Source organism: Phaseolus vulgaris, chromosome 11 (genome assembly GCF_051622355.1).
Source record: "Phaseolus vulgaris cultivar YP4 chromosome 11, ASM5162235v1, whole genome shotgun sequence".
Classification (NCBI taxonomy): Eukaryota; Viridiplantae; Streptophyta; class Magnoliopsida; order Fabales; family Fabaceae; genus Phaseolus; species Phaseolus vulgaris.
Window position 1 is genome coordinate 52,071,267 of NC_143508.1, and position 23,345 is coordinate 52,094,611.

The following is a 23,345-nucleotide window of genomic DNA, read 5'->3' on the forward strand; positions in this document are numbered from 1 at the left end:
CTGCATATAGTTAATGTTCATATTATTTAACAGATACTAACTGCTCTAAATTTATTGGTTCGGATAATAAAATACTTAAAAAAATTGTACAAAATAATATGAATATGTTAAGTTTCATTAAAATTAAAATATTATAAAAGAGATATAACATACATAAAGTAATCCTTATTTTCTTTATTTAGAATATTTATTATCATCATAATTACTTGACTATACGTCCTACGAAGATATTTTTTTAAAGATAAATATAAATAAATATTATCTTGAAAAAAAAGGAATATAGCACATTTTACACTAAAATATCTTGAAGTGCTAAGACTTAAGTATACATTTTGCTAGAATAATAATAATAATGTAATTTTTAGTAAACAGTTACATGTGAAAGCGATTTTGTGTTGGGGTTTATAAGCTCTAGTTTTCTAATATTATGATAATTTTTTTTTAAATGTTTATATATCTAATGGCAACGTATTTTTTATATTATAAATGTGTAGACTGCTTTTTCTGTTATTAAATATTTTTTAATAATAAAGCAAGTTAGAGGCATTCTCCGGGAGAATGGAAGACAACCCTGTCTCAATACGACGTTGAGGCGCCCGAGTGAGACGCCCTCTCTTCTTTGGATTTGTGGGTTGTTTAGTGTTGACCAAAGACACTAAATCAATGATAGAGGTAGATGTTTCAGTCATTGGGTACGCGGAGCGGAGGAGCGGAGGAGCGGAGGGTACGCGGAGCGGGGGAATCATTCATATGCTAATTTTTTCACAACCTTCTTCTTCTCCAACTTCCCAGACAGTCATGGGGAACGCGATATATTGGAAGTGTTTTAGAAGTGGGCTAGGGTTAAGGAAGTATTCATATCAAGGAGGAGGAATAGATGGGGAAGAAGATTCGGGTTTGTGAGATTTTTTGGTGTAAGAAATGTTGTGAGCTTGGAGAGGGACCTGGACAGTTGTTTCGTTGGAAATATGAAGCTCTATGTTAATATACCAAGGTATAGAAGAGACGGGCTAGGAAACAAAGGAAACGCGTCTTACTATGCTGAAGTGAAACCATCAGGAGGTGATGCACAGAGCAACATAACGAGGAAGATCAAGGAGGTTTGGAGGGAGAAAGGTGGGAAGGAAGCAATGGTTACGAATAGCTATAACGTTAAGTCGTATGCGGACGCAGTAAAAAGACCAGCACAAGGTCAGTGGAGCGGCCCAAGTATAACAACCAGGGTGCTGTCTCTTCCTTGGTTGACTAAGAGTATGATTGGTCGTATGTTGGATGAGTTTAACTTTGAAACAATGCGAGAGGAGTGCCTTAAGGGAGGGATGTCTATGTTCAATACGAAGTTTTTGGGTGACGACCAAGTTCTGCTGTCACCTAAGGCGGAAGGAAGAATGGAAGACCTGGTGAAATCGCATAAGGAGTGGTTCTACAGTGTTTTCGCATAAATTAAACCTTGGACTGAGCATGACGTTGTAAGGTATAAAAGAGTGTGGGTCAGATGTTATGGGTTGCCGCTCAATCTATGGAGCAAGGAGTGTCTATCAAAAGTCGTGGGGGAAGTGGCTACGGTGGTGGAGATAGATGAAGCTACTCTATCTTGGGACCGCTTGGAATATGCCTGGTGCCAGGTTAGGATGCTAAAGTCATGTAAAGCAGATTTATCCAAGGAGTTCCGTATTAATGGGAGATTATATAATGTCACTGTTGTTGAGGAGGCAACAAAATCTGGTAGAATAGACTTCTGTTGCAAGTGTGCATTTCACAACGAAGGGTCCTCTATTAGCTCATCCTCAGTAGAATCCTTTGTGGCAGACTCGCTGGTCTCTGAGAAGTTCAGCGAGGACGACGACGGTAGTGAAGCAAGGTTTGGGTGGCCGGAAAAGGTATCTGGGGGAGGAGAGGGTAGGTCAACAACGTGTGCACCAAAAGCAATGGATAAGGAATGTTCAGAACGACACGAAAGTTGTCAGCAAAAAAGTGGGCTATTTACAACTAGAAAAGACCTGTGCACGCAGGGAGCCTTAGCGGAGAGGACTTGTGTGTCTGACACGCAAAGACGTGTCAGTGATGCGTGTGTGGCTCTTCATCAGTCGATGGTGAGCTTAGTAGAGGTAGTGGAGGCAGTTAGTAATGCTAGGCCCAGGCCCATTAGCATTGAAGCCCAAACCAGCGGAAAGTGCAATCAGAATTTTGAGAGCCACAATGCAAATCGCGTATTGACTCAGACGCAGGAGTTGGGCGGTGCTGGGCGGTTGTCAGCGGCGGTGAGCACGAAGGATGAACCCAATACGGGCGAGGTCGTTCGAGGAGATGCGCCCTCACAACGTAGTCAGGAAGAAAATCAAATCGGCGTCGCTACGATTTGCAACGAGGTTGAAGTGGAGAAAGCAGAGGGCGGAATGGGTAACGAGGCGGTAGGCTGTCATCGCGGAAAGGAAGGTGGAGCTATGGTGGAAGATGGTATCACACTAGAGAGAGTGCGACACTTAAGAGCACTATTGGAGAAGGGGACCCTCACTGTTCAGCGACGGTGGAGATCGAAGGGGGGCTTGGTGTCTCTTCATCAAGGGAACAGTTACTCAACTAGGTTAAGTTCCAAAACTTATGCTATGTCAGATTCTGAAATTGTGGAATGCAACAATCGTCTTAGAAGGGAAGCCACCCAATCGGAAGAAACTTAGATTTGGGAAGTTGGAAAGCATCTGGGGACAACCTGTTCTGAGGATGCAGGCATGTTAATTAAGGAAATGGAAACCTTGGAGGATAGGGACAACCAAGTTTTGAGAAATTTTATGGAGGGTGACAGAGGAGGTATCCCATGATAGTTATCAGCCTGAATATTAGAGGGCTGGGGGGGTGTGAAGGCTAAGTATCTTAGGAATATCATAGGTAAGGAGGGTGCGGAGTTTGTGTGTGTGCAAGAAACTAAATTAACCGAGTTTTCAGATAGCAGGTGTTTCTCTTTGTGGGGAGATAATAAGGTGGGATGGGTGCATAATGAAGGTGTGAATGGGGCTGGAAGCACATTATCTATGTGGCACAAGCAAGCCTTCCACTACGTGTCTCATACGGTAGGGAAAGGTTTTATTGCTATTGTGGGGCACCATGTTAAGTCAAACTGTTCCTGTATTATAATTAACGTCTATGTTGCTTGTAATCCGACTGAGAAGGTGGCTCTGTGGGAGGATGTGTCTGTTATCAGAAGTATTCATCAGGATAAGGTGTGGTGTTGTTGTGGTGACTTTAATGCAGTCAGGTGTGCTACGGAAAGGAAAGGCATTAAACGAAATACAAGCAACAAAAAGGAAATCAGGGACTTTAATGATTTTATTGGAAGCAATTCTATGGAGGATTTGCCTTTAGTAGGTAAGAAGTTCACTTGGTTTAAGGCAGATGGGTCCGCAAAAAGTAGGCTGGATAGAATTCTGGTATCCGAAGAATGGCTACAAGTGTGGCCTATGAGCAAGCAATACATACAAACAAGGGAAGTTTCAGATCATTGTGCAATAGTAGTGAAATCATGGAGTAAAGATTGGGGGCCAAAACCTTTCAAGTCTATTGATGCATGGCTATTGGAGCCCGGGTTTAAGGATCTGGTGAGGGGTAAATGGGGATCTTATGAGGTGCTGGGCGACAATATAACAAAAGTTAAAGAGAAACTCAAACTTCTAAAGCTGGATCTTAAAGAGTGGAATAGGAGTGTGTTTGGGAATCTTGAGGACGAAAAGCGCAGGATATTGAAGGAGATTGAGGATATTGATGTCAAGGATGGTGTATCTGACTTGGTGGAGGGTGAAAAGTTGAGAAGATTGGAACTTGTAAGCCAGCAAAAATTGGTAGAGAAAAAGATGGAATCCCTTTATAGGCAAAAAGCCAGGTCCAACTGGTTCAAATATGGGGACTCTAATTCTAAATTCTATCACACTACTATCAGATGGAGAAGAATCAAGAATGAAGTTAAAGGAGTTGACTTAAATAATCTATGGTGTGAGGAACCGGAGGCAGTATGAAGGGAAGTAAAGCGAGTGTTTGAGGAGAGATTTAAGGCCACCCCTAATCTAGGGTTTAGGGTTTAGATCTCTTCTTGAAGAGGTAAGCCTGAGAATGATTGAGGTGTTCTCCGAGGAGGAAATCAGGGAGGCGGTGTGGAATTGCGAGGGGACTAAGAGCCCGGGCCCAGATGGTTTTAATTTCAACTTTATTAAAGCTAATTGGGAGACCCTAAAGGAAGATGTTATGGGAGCAGTACATAGTTTTCAAGAGACAGGGATCTTGCCGAAGGGGTGTAACGCGTCCTTTATTGCTCTAGTCCCAAAGGTAAAGGATCCAACTACAATTGATCAGTACAGACCTATCTCTCTTGTGGGAGCTATGTATAAGATTATGTCCAAGGTCATGTCGAATCGGATCAAAATTGTTCTACCTATGGTCATTGATGAAAACCAATCAGCCTTCATGCAAGGAAGGGGGCTACTAGAGAGTGTTCCGGTGGCTAATGAGGTGATTGAAGATGTACGAAGAAGGAGGAGGAGGGGTGTGTTCTTGAAGGTGGATTTCGAAAAGGCATATGACTCGGTCAAGTGGAGTTTCCTGTTGGATATGTTAAATAGGCTGGGGTTTCATGTGAGATGGATCAAGTGGGTGCAAGGCTGCTTAGAATCAGCAACAGTATCTATTCTGGTCAATGGATGTCCGACAAAGGAGTTTAGACTGACTAGGGGTTTGAGGCAAGGGGATCCCATGGCTCCGTTCCTGTTTCTTGTTGTGGCGGAAGGTTTGGCGGGCCTAGTACGTTCTGCGTCTAAGGAAAACCTTTTAAGAGGAGTGAAAGTGGGGAGAAATGAGATAGAGTGTAGCATGCTGCAATTTGCGGACGACACACTCTTTATGTGTGAAGACTCCTTCTCTAATGTGTTTACCATTAAGGCAATTCTTAGGATGTTTGAGCTGGCATCTGGACTCAAGGTAAACTTCCATAAATCTAAGTTGGCAGGTATCAAGGTTGGTAGGAGCTCGCTAGAAACCTACGCAAGAAGTCTCAATTGTGGATTAATGCAGGTTCCTTTCAAGTACTTGGGTTTAAAAGTAGGTGGGAATCCTAGGAGAACGCAATTTTGGAAGCCAGTGGTGGAAAAAGTTAAAGCTAGACTTAGTACTTGGAAAGGGAAATGCTTGTCACTAGCAGGTAGAGTTTGCTTGGTTAAATCGGTCCTAACATTTGTTCCTCTATTCTACTTGTCCTTATTTAAAGCGCCAGTGTCAGTATGTAAGACGATTGCAAGTATTCAAAGGAGGTTTGTATGGGCATAGGGGGCGGAAAATAAACGTATCTCGTGGGTCAGCTGGGGCATTGTGTGCAAGCCAAAGGAGGAAGGGGGTTTAGGAGTTAAGGATGTTAGAACGTTTAACTATGCCTTACTAGCAAAATGGAAATGGAGGATGCTGACTGAGGAAGAAGGGAAATGGAAGGAGATACTAGTCTCTAAGTATGACTAGGAGGGAGCAGGACATGAAGTGTCTAACAATTACTACTCCTGGTGGTGGAAAGACCTATCTAGGGTTACTGGTGAGGGGGAGGGGACAGGATGGTTCCACAAGTCGATAGGTTGGAATGTTGGAGCAGGGGATAAGGTCAGGTTCTGGGAAGATGTTTGGTTGGAGAACAGCGAGCTCAAAGTGTTGTTTCCTAGGTTGCATTCGGTTTCGCTGGACCAAGGTAAGGTGCTGGGAGAAATGGGTGTTTGGGAGGACAATGGGTGGAGCTGGAGGCTAAGGTGGAGAAGGTCCAGGTTCGCATGGGAAAGTGTGATGGAGGAAGAGTTGCTTAGCCTTATTATGAGAAAGACCCCGCGCAAAGATAGAAAGGATGTTTTGATATGGAATGGAGAACAAGATGGTGAGTTTTCTGTGAAGTCCGCCTACTCTATTTTGTGCAGTCTAGCAAATAATGAAGTGCAAGACACTTTTCCTTCACTCTGGCAAGCTATAGCTGTCCCTAAAGCGCTGTATACAGCTTGGAGAATCCTGATCGAGAGACTTCCAACCTATGACAATTTGATCCAGAGAGGATTGGCTGTATGCTCTTCACTGTGTGTGTTCTGCAAGGAAACGCAAGAAACAACACAACACTTCTTTATAGAATGTGCCTATGCGCAGAGGGTATGGATCCTATGTTTCAGATGGTTTGGCATCACACTTGTGCAGAATAAGGATATTTTAATACACTTCGAGAGTTTCTATCTGCCCCATCTGAGTGTTAAACATAATCAAATTTGGAAGGGTGTTTGGGTTGCTATTGTTAGAAGTATGTGGGACCAAAGAAATTTGGTGGTGTTCAAGCAGGGGACAGCTGATGTAGAATAGATTGTTCACATAGCCCAACTGTCAGTGTGGCTCAAGCTGAAGTTTGGGACAAACTCCTTCAACTATGCTTTTTCGGATTGGGTTCTAAATCCAGGTGTGTGCATGCAAAGTTGCTAGTTGGACGGCAAGGGCCTGTATACTGATATTTAAGGTGTGCAGGTTTTGGTTGAAGGTATACAGACTTCATACCAGTTTGGAGTTCGGGTGCAGCTCAAGTTTGATTTATGCAGCTGGTCATACCAGTGGTACCATCTGTGGGGGGGATGAGCAGGGGTGCGGTTGACGTCTGGGGGATGAAGGGGACGGTTGCTGTCAGGACACGCAGCTTTAATGGGTGCTGGTAGGATGTGCTATGCTGGTTTGGGTGATTCTGTTAGGGGCTATGTGTTGTATGCTTTGCAGGTTTGGGTGACCCTGTTAACGGGTGCTGTTAAGATGTGCTATGCGTGCAGTCCCCACGGTCATCAAGTGAATCTGATGGTAGTTGCGACAACTCAAGGAAGTTGAAGCCTAAGTCCATCTGGGGTTTGGGCATGCTGTTCGGAGGGCATATTTGAAGATGAGGTGTCCAGGGAATAGACTTAGGATGAAGGAGGAATGTGTGTTGCTGGATCGTGTCTGCTTTGGCCAAAACAACCTCAAGCTGCACATGCTTAAGGCTGTGTATTGAGGGTCTACAGATGCTTAAGGCTGTGTCTTTAGGGTCTACAGATGTAATCCAAATGGCCAATTTTGCTTCTGAAGATCATTACCACTATGCTGTAGTATTGAAATATGAACACCTGGGGTTTGCTTATAGTAATGACTGGGATTACCGTGGGTTTTTGGTCTTAAACAAGAGGTAGATGGATTTTTCATGGGTTAAAGGGATGGGAGGGAGTTGCTTTTACTATATGCAGCAGTATGTTTTCTGCTGGTGTCTGTGCTGATCAATTTTTTCTGGTTTGGGAAGCCTTTGTACTTTATGGTCTTTAGTGTTAAGTGCCCCATTAACTCTGATTTGTATTGTTGTTTGTTTAAACTATGAGGGTATTATATATAAGGGTTGAGACACCCCTTAAGTGTCTCATTTTTATTCTATTAATTTATTGCTGATAAAAAAAAATGATAGAGGTAGATGTTCCTGCTCCTATCAACTCAAGAGAAGCCTTCTATCTCTTTATCGCCTATATTTTCAATTGTTTTAATACATTCATTGATTTGAGGACGATGTGAGGCATAATTTGTGCAAAACACAAATGAATTAAACTCAACATATGAAATAAATATACAAGTATATGAAAACGTAATATACCGGTCAAATTGGCCCATCGTTGGGACAACTCATATACGGTTAAAACTTTATGAGTAGGGAGCCTATTTGGAAGTTGATCAAACACATGAAAAAATTCTTTATCTTGAGAGTCATGGAGGACCTTGGTCAAGATGCATAACGGGTGGGCATCTGGGTCCAATGAAAGGGGAATTTTGTTTTTCCCTCCGAGTCATAGAAAAATGGCTTACCGTCCGGCTCAACTAATATTTTGAAGTATCTCTCCTTGGAATTTTTATAGGACGAGGTGAATGGAGTGAAAAGAATGTCGCGGAGGACGAGCAGGCACGTACAGTAAATCAAAAGTGGAGTGTGATAACTGTCATAAACGCGACCATTATGCAAATGAGTGTAGATTAAAAGGTGATAATCATGCTGCCAATTGTGCTCAAGAAGATAGTAATCACGAACAAGATGAAGAGGATAATGCAATACTAATGGCAACCACATCATATGAAACTCCATACAATCAGACTTGGTATTTGGATACAAGTTGCACGAATCATATGTTTGGTCAAAAGGAGTTGTTTGCATATTTGGATGACTCATTTCGCACAAAAGTGAAATTCGGTGATGGCAGGTTCGTTCCGGTGACTGTAAAAGGGCGAATTCTTGTCACATTGAAGAATGGTGATCACAGGTACATCTATGATGTTTTCTATGTACTTGATATGAAAAGTAATTTGTTGAGTATGAGACAACTGGCCAAAAAAGGTTACGTGATGCACATAGTTGAAAATCAATTCTCAACTTATGAAAATCAATTCATAAGTTAAGAGATCTATTGGGCATGAAGGTTGTTCCAAATCAGAATTAAGTGAGGATGTTGGTTATTAATTCAGATTTTATTTCCCTTAAATTATTTACTATTATTATTACATTAGTGGTAAATTTATAAACTATTAGTATTCTTATTTTATAGCTTTCCGTATTTATAATTTTATTATATATATTATTGAAGTAATTCAAAATGTATATATGAGTTCAGCAGTTTTGCAAATTCGTGCAATTACATTCAATTAATTTCTACAACTTTTTACCTTTTGTTATTTCCTTCTATTAGTTTCTACAAAAATGCGTTGTTGGTTTTTTTTATATATACAATATAAACATAGTCCAAGACAACTTTCATATTTTAAAGGAAAGAATAATCTTGTGTAGAAGATTCTGCTGACTGTGTACTCATTAAAATCCAAGAGCATAAAAAGTTCATGTGAAAGTTCATTCTCAGCAAGTGCATTGCTTGTCATCAACTTGGTTAGTTGTTTCTAATTGAGTGTAATTCTTTTGTAGAGATTATAAGCTTCATTAATGCATTGTCTAACTCATGAATCAATGCTAACTATTTTAATCAATGCTAACTATGAAAATTATTACTTAACCTGATTAACATATATGTTATTGATTTCACTAATTGTATATCTCTCTACCTTTCTCTTCTTAATTATACAAAATCAAATCTCTAATTTTAGTTGCTTGTTCAATCTATTTAATGGGGCTACATTTGCAGTTGTTAATACCGTATTTAGTTTAAACGATTAGTCAAAATTTTAAACTACAATAATATATTAAAGTACTTTGTAAGTGCCATAATTAAGGGAGATTTTATGAAAAAAAAAATTAAATATTTATGTGTCGATCAAATTATAATTCAACCTTAATTTGAGACATTTGAATATAGTAATTTGAATCTAGATAATAAACTTTTATAAAAAAATTTCAGACATACACTCACTATTTTTCACCTTTCTCTCACACATTTCACTCCTACAATTCTTACTTTCATTCTCCTTTTTCACCTTTCTCTCACACATTTCACTCCTACAATTCTTACTTTCATTCTCCAATCCAAAATCCAAGCACAAGCACAACCTTAAAGAATAGATGAATTAAAATTCTTTGAGTGATTATGAATGGTCGAAAGCCCTAGTCAAAATCGTTTTCACCTCAAACTGTTTACTAATAGGTAGACTATGAACTTCGATTAAACTAAATTTTCATAAAGGAATCTAACTCAATACACGTATTTTTATTTTTGTTATGACCATCACTATAACCAACGAATTTATGCACTTAATACATAAGAATGTTTTTATTAACCAACCCTCAACAACATCAAGTATATTGTATTCACCCGCAGCCAATTAGTTAATAATAATCTTGATTGCTGATTGGATAAGCAACTATAATCATTCATGATTGTACTGCATCATCAATACTCATAATTAGCAATGAAAGATCAAGCTTTTGTGGTTACAGAAACAGTGACAAATCACCCCATTTTCATTTATTTTCATTTATCAGTGTTAACAAAAAAAGAGAAATAATGCTAAAATTTTAATGTTGTATATAATTATGTTGGATTTAAAGGGTTAGTGTATCATTATTTTTAAGAGTAAGATAGAACACTGTTTTTATGAGTAGAGGAACAAGTATGAGTAAGATGAAACACTGTTTTTATTTAAAGCATAGATGCATCATGCATCACAATGCACGACCATACAACATGACCACCTTTCACAGGCATACACATTACTTGGAGATTGCCCTAGGCATGGCCAAGAAGCCTTTAAGTGCATCAGAATCAGAGTTGAAGCACCAACCATAATCCATATAGTGATTGGGATAACGAGCACAGAAGTTTCCACTTCCTTTCTTCATGCATTCTTCATGAAACTGACATAAGTTGGGATGTTCATCTATCATCTTTGCCGCAGCTGAAAGTCCAGTTGGATGAATGCAGGAACCAATAAATAGTCCATAAGGAACACAGCGACAGTCACTTGATCCACATGGTGGCATCTCAAACGGTGAACAAACACCTGAACAAACTACAGCTTCTATCTTCTTCATCGAAAACATCACTGAAAATGAAATTTCAAAGTCAGAACAAACCAAATATGCATAATAATTTTGTGTAGATCATATATAAACATAAACGATGACGAATGGGAATTTTCATACTGGAAGTGGCAAGCAAGAAGAGAACCAAAGGAGCAACCCTAGCATAACCCATTCTTTGATTTTGCAGATTTCTTATTCTCAGTTTTGAGTTTTGTGGTGTGTTGGAGTCTCTTCTTGTAACTATTTATAGGCATTAGTCCACTGTTTTTTTTTGTCTATTTATAGATCACTAAAAGAAAACAATAATATAAAGGTAAAAACTATCAAATTTTAATTATTCAACCGAAAATAATATGCAAAATTTTAATTAACTAAAATTTATAAATAAGTTATTTAATTTTCTTATTTTTTTTATAAATAAAGATAAAATTATGAATTCATATTTTTATCATTTTAAAAAATTAATATTTTTTTTTAACATCTATTATATACCCTACAAATTTTAATAAATTTTTCTTACAAAATTTAAGATTTTTATCATTTTAAAAATATTAAAATTTTCTAATATCTATTATATCACTTATAAATTTTAATAGATTTTTCTTACAAATTAACTTTTACTATCTTTCAATTTTTCTCTATAAAACTATTTCATATTCATTACCTCTTTCAGTCATCTCATCCATAATCTTAACACACTGTAAAACAATTCTGGTAGGGTACACTTGCCTATTCTGGTTTTGCTTAGCTGTCTCACTAAAAGAGAATAAATTAATAATATAAATGAACAAATTATAAAATTTAATTAATCAACCGAAAATAATATACAAAATTTTAATTAACTTAAATATATAAAAAAATTATTTCACTTTTTAATTATTTTTAAAAATAAAAATAAATTTATAAATTCACAGTTTTAATATTTTAAAAAAAAATAAAAATTCATTCACATTTATTAGATTGCTGACGGATTTTTTATTTAATTTTTTATAAATTTTTCTACAAATTCATTCTATATCTTAATCCAAATAATTTTGCATTAACTTAATTTTTTTCTTATTTTTTTCTCGAATTACTTAAAATTCATTTCTCTATTCATACATCTGATCCATAATCCTAACACACCATAAAGCATCTGATCCATATTCATTTCTCCTCTTCATTGATTGATTTATCTGTCAGATTTGTTACTAATTGCTCCTCCATAAATGTATATAAAAATAATTTAATATGTATCTTACTGTCTTCTTGCTGCAATAAGAATTATTTCCGACAGCAATTATTTCAAGCAATCACGGAAATTTATTGGTACAATTTTGTTTCGTTCTACATAAATGAATAAATTTTAAAAAAAAATTATAAAAATTGGTAACTAGTGGAAAGAAGTCGTGATTTAGCTCCACTTATAATTTTTTCGATTTTCCATTTTTTTTTCTCCATTTTTTTAATTTTTTAATTTTAGTGAAATAACATCAACTATTTTTTTATTTTTATGTTATTTTTAAAATTGTGTATTTAATTATTTGTAATTTCATATAATTTTTTATTATAATTTAAATAAATATTTAGTTACTTTAATTAATTAACTTTTTAAATAATTTACAGGCATTACTCCTCTGTTGTTTTTGTTCATCTTCCCATTATGCTGTGTTTGTTTCAGCGGTATTACTGATGAGACGAACACTTAAATTAGGGTTCTTTTATTTCATTGTTCTTTGGAGAATAAAAAACTTATTCTTAAAATTATTTATATAAAAATTAAAATACTCCTAAAATACTTCAGTATTTTATTCTTTTATTAGTGATATGAAAAAAATTTCATTGTCCATATACATACTACATGCATAAGAAGTTGACTGAAAGTAATATATTGAAGTAATTGATTTTGAATATTTTATATTAATTTTAAGATGAATAAAGTGTTGAAAGTGTCTGTGATTGAGAATTGAAAGTGTTTCAAAGATAAAATAAATGAGTTGAACTATTTTTGAATATTTTGTTGAATTACTAAAATGAGATGTTTGTTGAGTAGTGGTTGTTTGATTTTAGATGATGAATGATTTAGAGAGCATATATTTGGAACTTAGTTATGTATTTAAGTGAATTTTTATATATATTTGGATTGTTTAAAAAGTTAAAAATATGATGTGATTGAATGGTGGGAGTATTAATGTGTTAAATGATGTATGTAATGAGGTGAAAGTGTGATCAAGATATAGTATTTTCAGAAAAGGAAATACCGTGTTGAGATTTTGTTAGGATGTATTGATTTGTCAGACCCGTAATGAGACATCCTGACTCTACTAATATAATGGATTCACATAGATGGAGTTATTCAGTTGATGAGAGTCGATGGAGGTTTATATGACTTTGTCTGCGGTTTGAAATATAATCTGGTCTTTCATGTCATATGTGTTGAAGATGGATGAAGCCTCTTCTCTACCTAGTGTTAGTGTGTGTTTGATGTAGAAAAATAGCTAGTTTGTTGTAATGTTTGTAATAGGTTTAGATGATCTTGTATGTAGGCTTGTATTTGTGTAAGGTTGCCTTTTGCTACATGATCCATCCTAGATGCCTAACCAAGCCTAGATCAAGCACATGATGTGGTTAAATGGTTTTTGAAAAGCTTTTTAAAGTGCTCTTAAAAGTTTTAAATCAGTACACAAATAAATCTGTTTTTTGGAGAAAGAATCGGTTTATTTCTTCTCTGTTAGAAGGCTTTTCTAAAATTTTGATAAAACACCACAGGTAAAGCTTAGTTAGTTATTTCAGTTAAAGCTGAGCTGGCCTACTTGCTATCATTTAATATGTTTCACTGTGAAAGAACAGGTTTATTCTTTGGTCAGCTGAAAGGTTTTTCACAAGTTAGTTAGGGCACCAAAGGTACAACTCAGACAGTTATTTCAGGTAGCTGAGTTGGCGGTTTTCACAAAATAAATCTGTTAAGTTCAAAAATGAATTTTTTGTTTTCATAACTGCTTTTCAACTGTTTTTTGAAAAGAAGTTAGAAACTGTTTTCTATATAAAGAAAAGTCTCTCTCACATGAAAAAGTGCTGAGCAATTACGTTTTTGACAGAGATCAAACGTTTTCCATGTGAGAAGAAGGATTGAAAGATTTTTGAAAGGTTTTCCAAAGAGATTTTCAAGTGTGCTTGTTCTAGGAAACCTTTGATCTTGGTGAAGGTGCTGGTGCAGTTCTGCAGCAAATTGAACTACTGGTTTTGAGTTCTTGCATCTTCTTTTCAGGTGTAATCTTTCCTTTATTCTGGTTTGTAAATGTGTAAGTGTTAGTCACTCTTTGATAGGGTTTCTTGGAGTGCAAGGTGTGCTGAAATAGGGTTTTTCAGCATTGGTTGTATTGTTCTTGTAGTGTTCAAGAACTGCTGTGATTGTAAGTGATTGGTACTGTTTGTTTTAGTGGATTCCACCTTGGGGTAAGGTGAAACTGGATGTAGCTCTGTATGAGTGAACCAGTATAAAAACTTGTGTGCCTTTCTTCTCATCCCTGCACTCGTTTCTGGTTTTGCTTATTTCTGTCAAGAACTAAATCTGTTCTTTTGAAATTGAATCTGTTAATTCTAGGTTTAATAAAAACTGTTCTTCCTGATTTGTTAAAGCTCTCTAATCACAATCAATGCAGTTGTATATGCTGTTTTAATTGATCTGAAAACAAATTGTCTATTCATTAAAACCTGAGAAAGGTTTATTCTCATTAAAACCTTGTGTTGAATGAAGTTGATTGATTTCTTGGCATAGCTGTATTCTTCATACTCATAAAATCCAACTAATCTGATTCTGTTATAACCCTCTGTTGTTTACAATTCTAATTTGAACAAAGTCAAATTGTGCTAGACTGCTCTGAAGAATCCATCTGTTTTGTGTAAAAACAATATGTTCTCTTTGTCTCTGATATACTGGAAATTGTGTGTTCTTGCGAAAATTTTATAAGCTCAATTCACCCCTCCCCTCTTGAACTTAGACACTAATAGACCCAACAATATGAACTTACCCTGTAATATGAGATGATGAGATGATGAACTATTGAGATGTTTATGCGCATGACTATGTGGATTCACAGCTAGTAGTATGACAGGTGCAGGTCTCAGGATTCTAATTTCAATACACAAGTCTTTCGGAAGTGGAGTCAAGTGTCTGAGTATGTGAGTCAGTAGAAATCTGGCATAAGTAATGTGGATGATGAACGTGATAAACACTTGATGAAATTGTGAAAATGTGTGAATACTGGTGATTTATGTTGATATTTAATCTTTTATATTTAAAATTTTAAAAATAGCTAGTTTACCTTATGCTTTCTTTTTTGTTTGTTTTCTTTAATCAATCTGTGATGATAGGGAGCAGATGATGTTGCAGGTAATAGAGCTCATCAGTGAACAATCAGAGGAGGATGAGATGCTTTATTTTGGATGTTTTTTTAAAAAAAAAACTTTTGTGTATATATATTAAAATTCTTAAGAAGAGGGAAATATTTTGAGATACAAAAAATGAGAAAGTAGTATATGTTTATATGTTAATTAGATATTGCATGTATAATATATTATCAAATATGGGTAAAAATAGGGATGTTGTCCCAAACTTTATTCACACTTTCTTCTCAAATTCACACACTTTCACTCTATCACACTCTCACATTTCCATTTCACAATCCAAATAAAATATAAGAAAAAAAATTAATAATATAAATGTAAAAATTATAAATTTTTTATTATTCAAATGAAAACAATATAAAAAAATTTAATTAACTTAAATTTTTATTAAAAAATTATTTTATTTTATGTTGTAATTATTTTAAATATAAAGATAAAGTTATATTTTTAACATTTAAATTTTTTTTTTACACATATCAGACTCATAAATTTGAATAAAATTTCCTCATTAATTTACTTTATATACATTAATCCATACAAAGTTAACTTTTTTTTTCATATTTACCTCTGAAATTCACTCTTTCTATTAGTCATTAATCTCATCTGTAATCAAAGCAAGTCTTGTGCTATACAGTTGGCCTTCTGATTCATTGATTCGTAATGATTCAAAGCTTCTTCAGTCTTTTCAGTTCTTCCTTTTTCATGCAAGCTGTTTGACAGCAATTATTTCCAAAAAACATTAGAAAGATGGTAACTAGTGTGAATAAAAGTCGTGATTAAGTACCACTTCTATTTGTTTTCGTTTTTCAATTTATTTTTGGTTTTTCCGTTTCCATTCTTCTGTTTTTCAATTTTTTTGCTTTTAATTTTAGTGAAATAAAATAAATTACATTTAATTTTTTATTATTTGTAATGAATAAAATTTATTATTATTATTATTTACTATGGGAAATTGTGATGTTTACTATATCTCACTCGAACACTTCAATTATTATATTAGCTCTAGTTTGAATGTATAGAAGTTATATTATTATTTTTATTATTATTCTAGCAAAAGTACAATGTGTGCTTAATTTTTAGCACTTAAAAAATATCTCAGTGTTTAACGTGTTACATTCCTTTTTCTCAATAATTTTTTTATTTATATTTATCTTTTAAGCAATATCTCCATAAGGCTTAGTCAAATAATTATGATAATAATTAATGTTCTAAATAAAAAAAATAAGGATTACTTTATCATATATTATATGATTTTTTTAAAAATATTTTAATGAGATCTAAATTTATATAAGTTTTTTAAGTACTTTATTATCAAGTAAATACGAAACAGTTAATATTCATTAAATAATATAAACATTAACTATATGCAGTTATTTTTATATTTTTACTGATATTGGGTGATAATTACCTCAAACATAATCATAACTATGCCAGGAATAAAGATAATTTATTTATCATAATAAGGAAGATAGTACACTTTTTCATGTAAACATATTTGATATATTTTCACGTTTCACATAACTTTCTGTGCATGTGCATGATAGAGTATAAGAATGAAAAATGATGGTGACTTATATCACTCTTTCATTCTCAAATCACCACTTTTTTCACATAATTACGATTAGTCTCATAAAATTTTAGAACAGAGAAAATGACAAGACTATAAAAAATATTAGCAGTGCAGGCCATGATTAGACCAAGCAGTGAAAGAGATTCTCCTATTTAGGGTAAATCAATTACGCACATGAGCTAGTCACTGAAATACATTGGGTAGAATAAAATATTTTTGAGGGGATTCTCCCATTTAGGAGAAAATAATTAAAATAAAATAAAAATAAAAATTGGTTTATCTATAAGTTTAAATTAGTTTATGTTTTAGTAAATAGTAGATTGTATGATTATGTGAGTAATAACTTATGGATATTTCATACATTACTTTCCTTGTTTGGATTCAATAATTGAAAATGTGTTTGTTGGTTCATGTTTTTTATATATACAATGTAATAACTTTCATATTTTGCAGGAGAGAATAATGTTGTGTAGAAGATTCTGCTGACTGTGTACCCATCAAATCCAAGAGCATAAAAAGTTCATTCTCAGCAAGTGCATTGCTTCTCATCAACTTGGTTTGTTGTTTCTAATTGAGTGTTGTTTTAAATATTAGCTTATAAATATTTGAAAACTTGCATGTATAAGATTTTGATATCAAAATGAGTAGATCTTGAGAAAGTTTCATGTACGTAAGAACATTCTGATATCAAATGAGTAGATATTGAATTATATTAAGTTAAATAGACTACTTTATTCGTATTTCTATATTTCTATAGTTATATGATTCCATTACGCACTCCACTGTTATGTCGAAAACCAAATGATATTTTGGTATTCCAGTCGATTCAAACATGAACCACACTAAAAAAAATAACTCGGCATTTGGACACAATGTAACTAATCACAATAATCACTTCCTAAATAAGCTCCTGAACAGGATTAAAAGAGTATTAGGTTTTTATGTGAGATAATCCTCAAGCTCATAGTAAACTATAAATAGATGAGGATCCAAAGGAAAAAAAGTAATGTTTTTCTGATTATAATACTCATAATCTAGACATATTCACCGTTGACTTGAGCATCAGAGTGTCTTTACAAGTACCTATCACCGAGAGACTGGAGTTTTGATAGAGGAAATCTAATCTTGTTGAACCGTGTAAGAACATTTTTGACGCACACCGTGGAGCTAGAAGAAAAATCTATTGAGAAACCACATGGTAGCTACTAGAAGCATGATGGAAAGCGAAAGACAGGTGGTAGAGGAAGATCACCGGATAAACTCGCTGACAATAGTGTTAAAGATGAAAAGGGAGTTGCAAAGACTGAAAAGGAAGAACACTAGGGAGTTGGAAAGCCTGAAAAGGAAGAACGATGAGCTCAGGCATTTGCAGAACTTGTTGATGGGGTAGTCGATGCGAATAGTAATGTTAAAGCTCTTGATATAATGTCTGAGTCTTAGGGTCGAAAAAACTAAGGCAAGGATGAGCTTATCAATGACTTGATATCTTTCTTCAGTCGATTGTAGAGTTTTGCTAGTGAAATATACATATAGATGTTTCTTGCCTTCTTTATAGACCAGAACTAAACGTATTGCCGAGTATGATACTGCCAAAGAGAGAATAAGAGTAGAATGTGGAGGAGGGCTTACCAAAGTTTGCAAAGAAACAATATCTCCCTTAAGTTTGAATCTCTTCAGATTGTTGGTTCCACTCGAATTTTGTTACTCCCTTTAATAACGGGAATAATGGTTTTGACTTCTCGACGAACTTGGGAGTAAACCTGAAAAGGGAAACAAGCTTTCCGTTTGGCTATTGGAGTTCCTTGAGATTACTTTGACTCCTTGTGCTCAAAATGGCTTCACATTTATCGGGATTGACTTCATATGCTATTTGTGTAATCATGAAAACAAGAAATTTTCTGCCTCCAACCAAAAATGCAATCTTCAAGGTTAAGGCGCATGTTATGTGTTCAGATTTGGTTGAACACCTTCTCTATATCGAGTGGGTGGTTCTCTATGGATGTTGACTTGATCGCCATGTCATCTACATAAAATTTCATGGTGGAACCTATGAGATCCACAAAAACTTTATCCATTAAACGCTGGCGAGTGGCACCAACGTTTTTTTAGGCCAAATGGAATGACCTTGTAATAAAAGTTGGCGCCTTCAGTCATAAATGTTGTTTTGTCATTGTTATGAAGATACATTCTAATCTGGTTGTATTTAGAATAAGCGTTGTGAAAACATAGGAGCTCATGTTACGACCTGTTATTAATCAGCCGATCAATACTTGGTAAAGGATATGTGTCTTTTGGGCAGACTTTGTCTAAATATGCATAGCATATACATATCTTCCACTTACCATTGGACTTCTTTACCATCACCACATTCAACAACCATGTGGTGTAAACAATCTTTCTGATGAAGTCGACCTTCAATAGTTTCTCGACCTCTTGATCAACTGATTGACGTCTTTCTTCATTGAATTTACATTTTCTTTGAGCCATTGGATTTTCTTGAGGTAAAATAGAAAGCTTGTGGCACATGAAATCTAGATCAATGTCAGGCATGTCAGATGGGCTTCACGCGAACAAATCAACATTGTTGAGGTGTACTTGTTTTATCTCATTCCATAGTACTCGGCGAATAGTTTTCCCAACTCGAGTGATTTGATTGGGGAGAGAACCGAGTTATACATTGATCATCAGTTCATCAAGGTTGGGTTTATTTTCTTTTTGGGATCCAGGTCAACTTCCTCGATTTGTTCTTCATGTTCATCCTTTACATGATGTGTTTCCTCTATGTTGAAAACTGGTCGAGGAACATCGTGTTGGTCAGGGACCATAATGATAGACTTCATTTGTGTTGTACTACTTGAAGTTGAGGCCTTCATCAAATAAGGTGTTAGTCATGAACTATGTGCGTATCATTCCTAAAGTGTCTTTGTTTTTTTTTTACAATCATAATTGTCATTTTCTACTAGAAACTTCATGGTCATGTGTAGTGTCGATACGACAATGCATGCCGAGTTGATTGAGAATTTGGCATCCAATGAGCACACTATAAGAAGTATTGGCCTCAACCAATATATACCTCACAGTTAAAGTACGATATGATCCACTAGTACCAAAAGTAGTAAGAAGGTCTATATACCCCTAGTGTGTACTCGTTCCCAACAAATCCTAACAATGGGTCCGAATACGACTTGATCATAGAATGAGGAAGATCCAATTTCAAAACGGTTGACCAATAAAGGACATCTATTTAGCTGCCCTAATGAATGAGGACTTTACAAACTTGCTAGTTGATTATGGTAGCTGTAACAAATATTGGATCATCATGGACGAGGTTGTTTACACAAAAATCTTCATTGGAGAAGGTGATGGGAGGCAGCAAATGAGGTGTTAAGGAGTTTATTGATGTGATACTCCTAAGGTTCCTTTTTTGCCTTGCATTTGAACTTCCTCCACTTGCGAAGCCTCCAACAATGGTGAGAACAGTTCCTCGTACGTGATCGAGATTTTGAGGTTGTTCTTGCTCTTGTGTAGGTTGTAGTGTAGGAGCGAGAGGAGGAGATATTGTTTAAGGTGGGGTGATGTTTCTCTTCCCCTTCCTTGATTACCTCATCGGAAGCCTCAACCTCTTCCTCACCATCTCTCGCATCCTCATCCTCTGTCAAATTTATTTTTTTGCACAAAACAATTTAAAGCACGTGACTGAACGAAATCGAGTCACATACTTTGTAACATTCTTCGAATTTTGGTGATAGTTGTATCTATTGGTTGGATCAACATAAGTAAGTGAAGGAGCGGGGTGAAGAAGTCAGACAAGCTTTAATGTAAAGGTGTCACGGAGAACATCACTCTGCTAGCATTTAAGGGTGTATAAGTTTCAAATATACCAACACATTTCTTTTTTAAATTTTATGGATTGGGAGGTAAATCTTTGTAAGTTGACTTCCTTGTTACCTTTTCTTCTATGCTAATATATCAAGCAACTAATGCTCGGAGGTCATCTATGTTAAGAGGGGGATCAACATACAAAGTATATGAGAAAGGATCGGGTTGAAGTCCAACCTTAATCGAATGTATTGCCACGACCAGATGCAGATCAAGAAAGTTCAAAGATGTTTTAGCAAAGTGAGTCATGTATTACCTTTATGAGTCATTTTCTCCTTGAAAAAACGTGTTTGAATGATGCTAAATCGGTGACAATGGGTTTTGGAACCGACAAACCGAGTTATAAACCCTATGCAAAAAAGAGGATGAAGACGAGAAGGAAAAAAAGGAGGAATCTCCTCAACCACCTACTAAGAAGAGGAAATCAAAATTATACTGGTATATAATTGTTTTGTGCCTTTGTTAGTACTTTCTAAATGTTAGTGAAATTTAGGTATTAGGACAAAGGTTTACCATCCTGGACCTGTCACCCTATGTTGTTGTGGTTTAATATTAAAATTTCTGGACGTTATCATTGATGTAAACTATTCAAACTAGGCTTGTTAAATACTTGTCCAGTTTTTTTCTATTAAGTTATATAAATACACCCAAGATTTAAATATGTTTGATTATTTAAATGAGTTGAGTTCAAATTTGAAAATAATATTTTATCATGCTTTTGAATACACGTCCAGGTTTGAATATTGATGAATACATGTCTTTGAATGCTTTTTAATATATTCAGGTATAGAAAAACAAAGTTTTCAATACCTTTAGGTATTGAAAAGAAAAGAAAATTACAGTTACATACGGATTTTTCGGTATGTAATACATAAGTAATTACATACAAAAAATATTCATATGTAACTTTCTGGTGAAATTATATACGGAAATATCGGTATGTAAGTCTAATAGACAATTACATACGGATAAATTTGTATGCAATTACATATGGATTTTAAATCCGTTTGTAAAGTTATCTATGACAGTTTTACATACGTTTTTTTTCCGTATGTAATCTGTATGTAACTATGCTTTATATACAGATTTTATTTCTTACATATGGATTAATGTTGTATATAATACCAAATTTTCTTATAGTGTGTTCGAATCTTAGCACTATTCGATTCTACTATATTTCATGTCGAATAACGTGAATCTCTTCGCGTTGTTGCTCTCTAAGCTTCTGAATCTCAGTCTAAAGTTAGGCTACTAAGAATCCCATGTTTTTATCCAATTGTTGGCGTATCCTAATGATAACATTTAGTATTGTGGTCTCCTTATTTATTGTAGAATTAAAAGCATTATGCACTGTAGTTTCATTCTTTTGTGTAGCATAATCAATATAAGCTTTCAAGGCTTTTAAGATTAAAGAATGCATCCCAAATTAGGGTGTATTAATTGTTGTTTTCCTTATGGTGAATATCATAATGTGGTTCTGGAAAAATATTACTAGGGTCCCGCAATGGTCGCAAAATTTTTTTTTTAATCAGCAAATAGCAATGAAATTAAATGGGACCATTTCAGGGGTGATCCAACCCTTATACAGTAAAATGATATTCACAGATTACCTTTCCAACTGCAAATCAGCCAACAAAATCTCCTACAGTTAAACCCATCTCTATCAAAATAACAAAGAATAACAATGATCAATCCTCATAACAAAACTAAATTGAATGCATACAAACCAAATTTCAAGTCACCAATTTATTTTTACTGGGCTTAAGATTTAGTCGCCTTTGGTGGTGAATCCGAGTTGATCAAATTGTCTGCTCTTTATCTTGACAAATTGTCGAGCTTTGATGATAAAATCTGAAAAAAAGTCCACTTATAGAAGATTCTTCGACGCTCAAATTAGTAAAAGTATAAAGATACATGAATAATGAGTAAATGAAAGTATTAAGGGTAGAAATACTCATTGGAATTGTATATAAAGACTTATGACATGTATACATAACTGTTTCAGTAATTAATAATAATATTGATTTTTACATCTACTGAGATAGTTATAATCAGGTTCGGGTGATTACCATTCAATATCAGCAAAATATAAGGATAACTGCATATAGTTAATGTTCATATTATTTAACACATACTAACTGCTCTAAATTTATTGGTTCGGATAATAAAATACTTAAAAAATTTGTATAAAATAATATGAATATGTTAAGTTTTATTAAAATTAAAATATTATAAAAGAGATATAACATACATAAAGTAATCCTTATTTTCTTTATTTAGAACATTAATTATCATCATAATTACTTGACTAAGTCCTACGAAGATATTGTTTTTTAAAGATAAATATATATAAATATTATCTTGAAAAAAAAGGAACATAGCACATTTTACACATCTTGAAGTGCTAGGACTTAAGTATACATTTTGCTATAATAATAATAATAATAATAATAATAATAATAATAATAATAATAATAATAATAATGTAACTTTTAGTAAACAGTTACATGTGAAAGCGATTTTGTGTTGGGGTTTATAAGCTCTAGTTTTCTAATATCATGATATCTTTTTCTTTAAAATGTTTATATATTTAATGGCAACGTATTTTTTATATTTTAAATGTGTAGACTGCTTTTTCTGTTATGTATTTAATTATTTCTTTGATGAAAACTTTAAAAATATTCGTTTTTGTAGCTTTAATTCTATTAGAAGTTTTTATGAAGACTTATCTAAAATATAAACATGAATTAAAACTAGAACTTATAAACAATAGGTTGAATCAATTTTTCTGATTCATTGATTGATTTGTTTGTGTGTGATCACAATCTCCCACAACCAAAGTGGCAGTATTTCAGTTGAGATGTAACAGCGAGAAAGTTGGAACTGAAACCCCCTTTTATAGCAAACTTGTAATGAAGAAAAAATAAGTGTGAGGGTGCATTGTTTTTTTCTAAAGAAAAAGACTAGTTCCAAATTTTATATATCTTTCATAAC

At 34.4% G+C, this 23,345-nt stretch overlaps 2 protein-coding genes across 2 annotated transcripts; one reads left to right on the forward strand and one right to left on the reverse strand.

The window, feature by feature from the left end:
* The first annotated feature begins 2,744 nt into the window (after positions 1–2,744).
* LOC137809993 (uncharacterized) lies at positions 2,745–4,007 on the forward strand. Its single transcript, XM_090297833.1, has 2 exons — positions 2,745–2,808; positions 2,944–4,007. Exons 1-2 carry the CDS (start codon positions 2,745–2,747, stop codon positions 4,005–4,007), a joined length of 1,128 nt encoding a protein of 375 aa, XP_090153959.1.
* Positions 4,008–10,111: 6,104 nt separating this feature from the next.
* Positions 10,112–10,767, reverse strand: LOC137821141 (albumin-1). Its single transcript, XM_068625599.2, has 2 exons — positions 10,637–10,767; positions 10,112–10,536 (listed from the first exon to the last, which is right to left on the reverse strand). The coding sequence occupies exons 1-2, from the start codon at positions 10,686–10,688 to the stop codon at positions 10,205–10,207; spliced, it is 384 nt and encodes a 127-aa protein (XP_068481700.1). The 5' UTR covers positions 10,689–10,767; the 3' UTR covers positions 10,112–10,204.
* Positions 10,768–23,345: the final 12,578 nt, after the last annotated feature.

Excerpts from the sequence above, each read along its gene's own strand:
- LOC137809993 (XM_090297833.1), top strand. The coding sequence starts at position 2,745 with ATGGAAACCTTGGAGGATAGGGACAACCAAGTTTTGAGAAATTTTATG. Across the intron at positions 2,809-2,943 it reads TATGGAGGGTGACAGAGGAG|ATAGCAGGTGTTTCTCTTTG; the intron begins GTATCCCATGAT and ends CCGAGTTTTCAG.
- LOC137821141 (XM_068625599.2), bottom strand. The coding sequence starts at position 10,688 with ATGGGTTATGCTAGGGTTGCTCCTTTGGTTCTCTTCTTGCTTGCCACT. Across the intron at positions 10,537-10,636 it reads CTTCTTGCTTGCCACTTCCA|TGATGTTTTCGATGAAGAAG; the intron begins GTATGAAAATTC and ends TTTCATTTTCAG.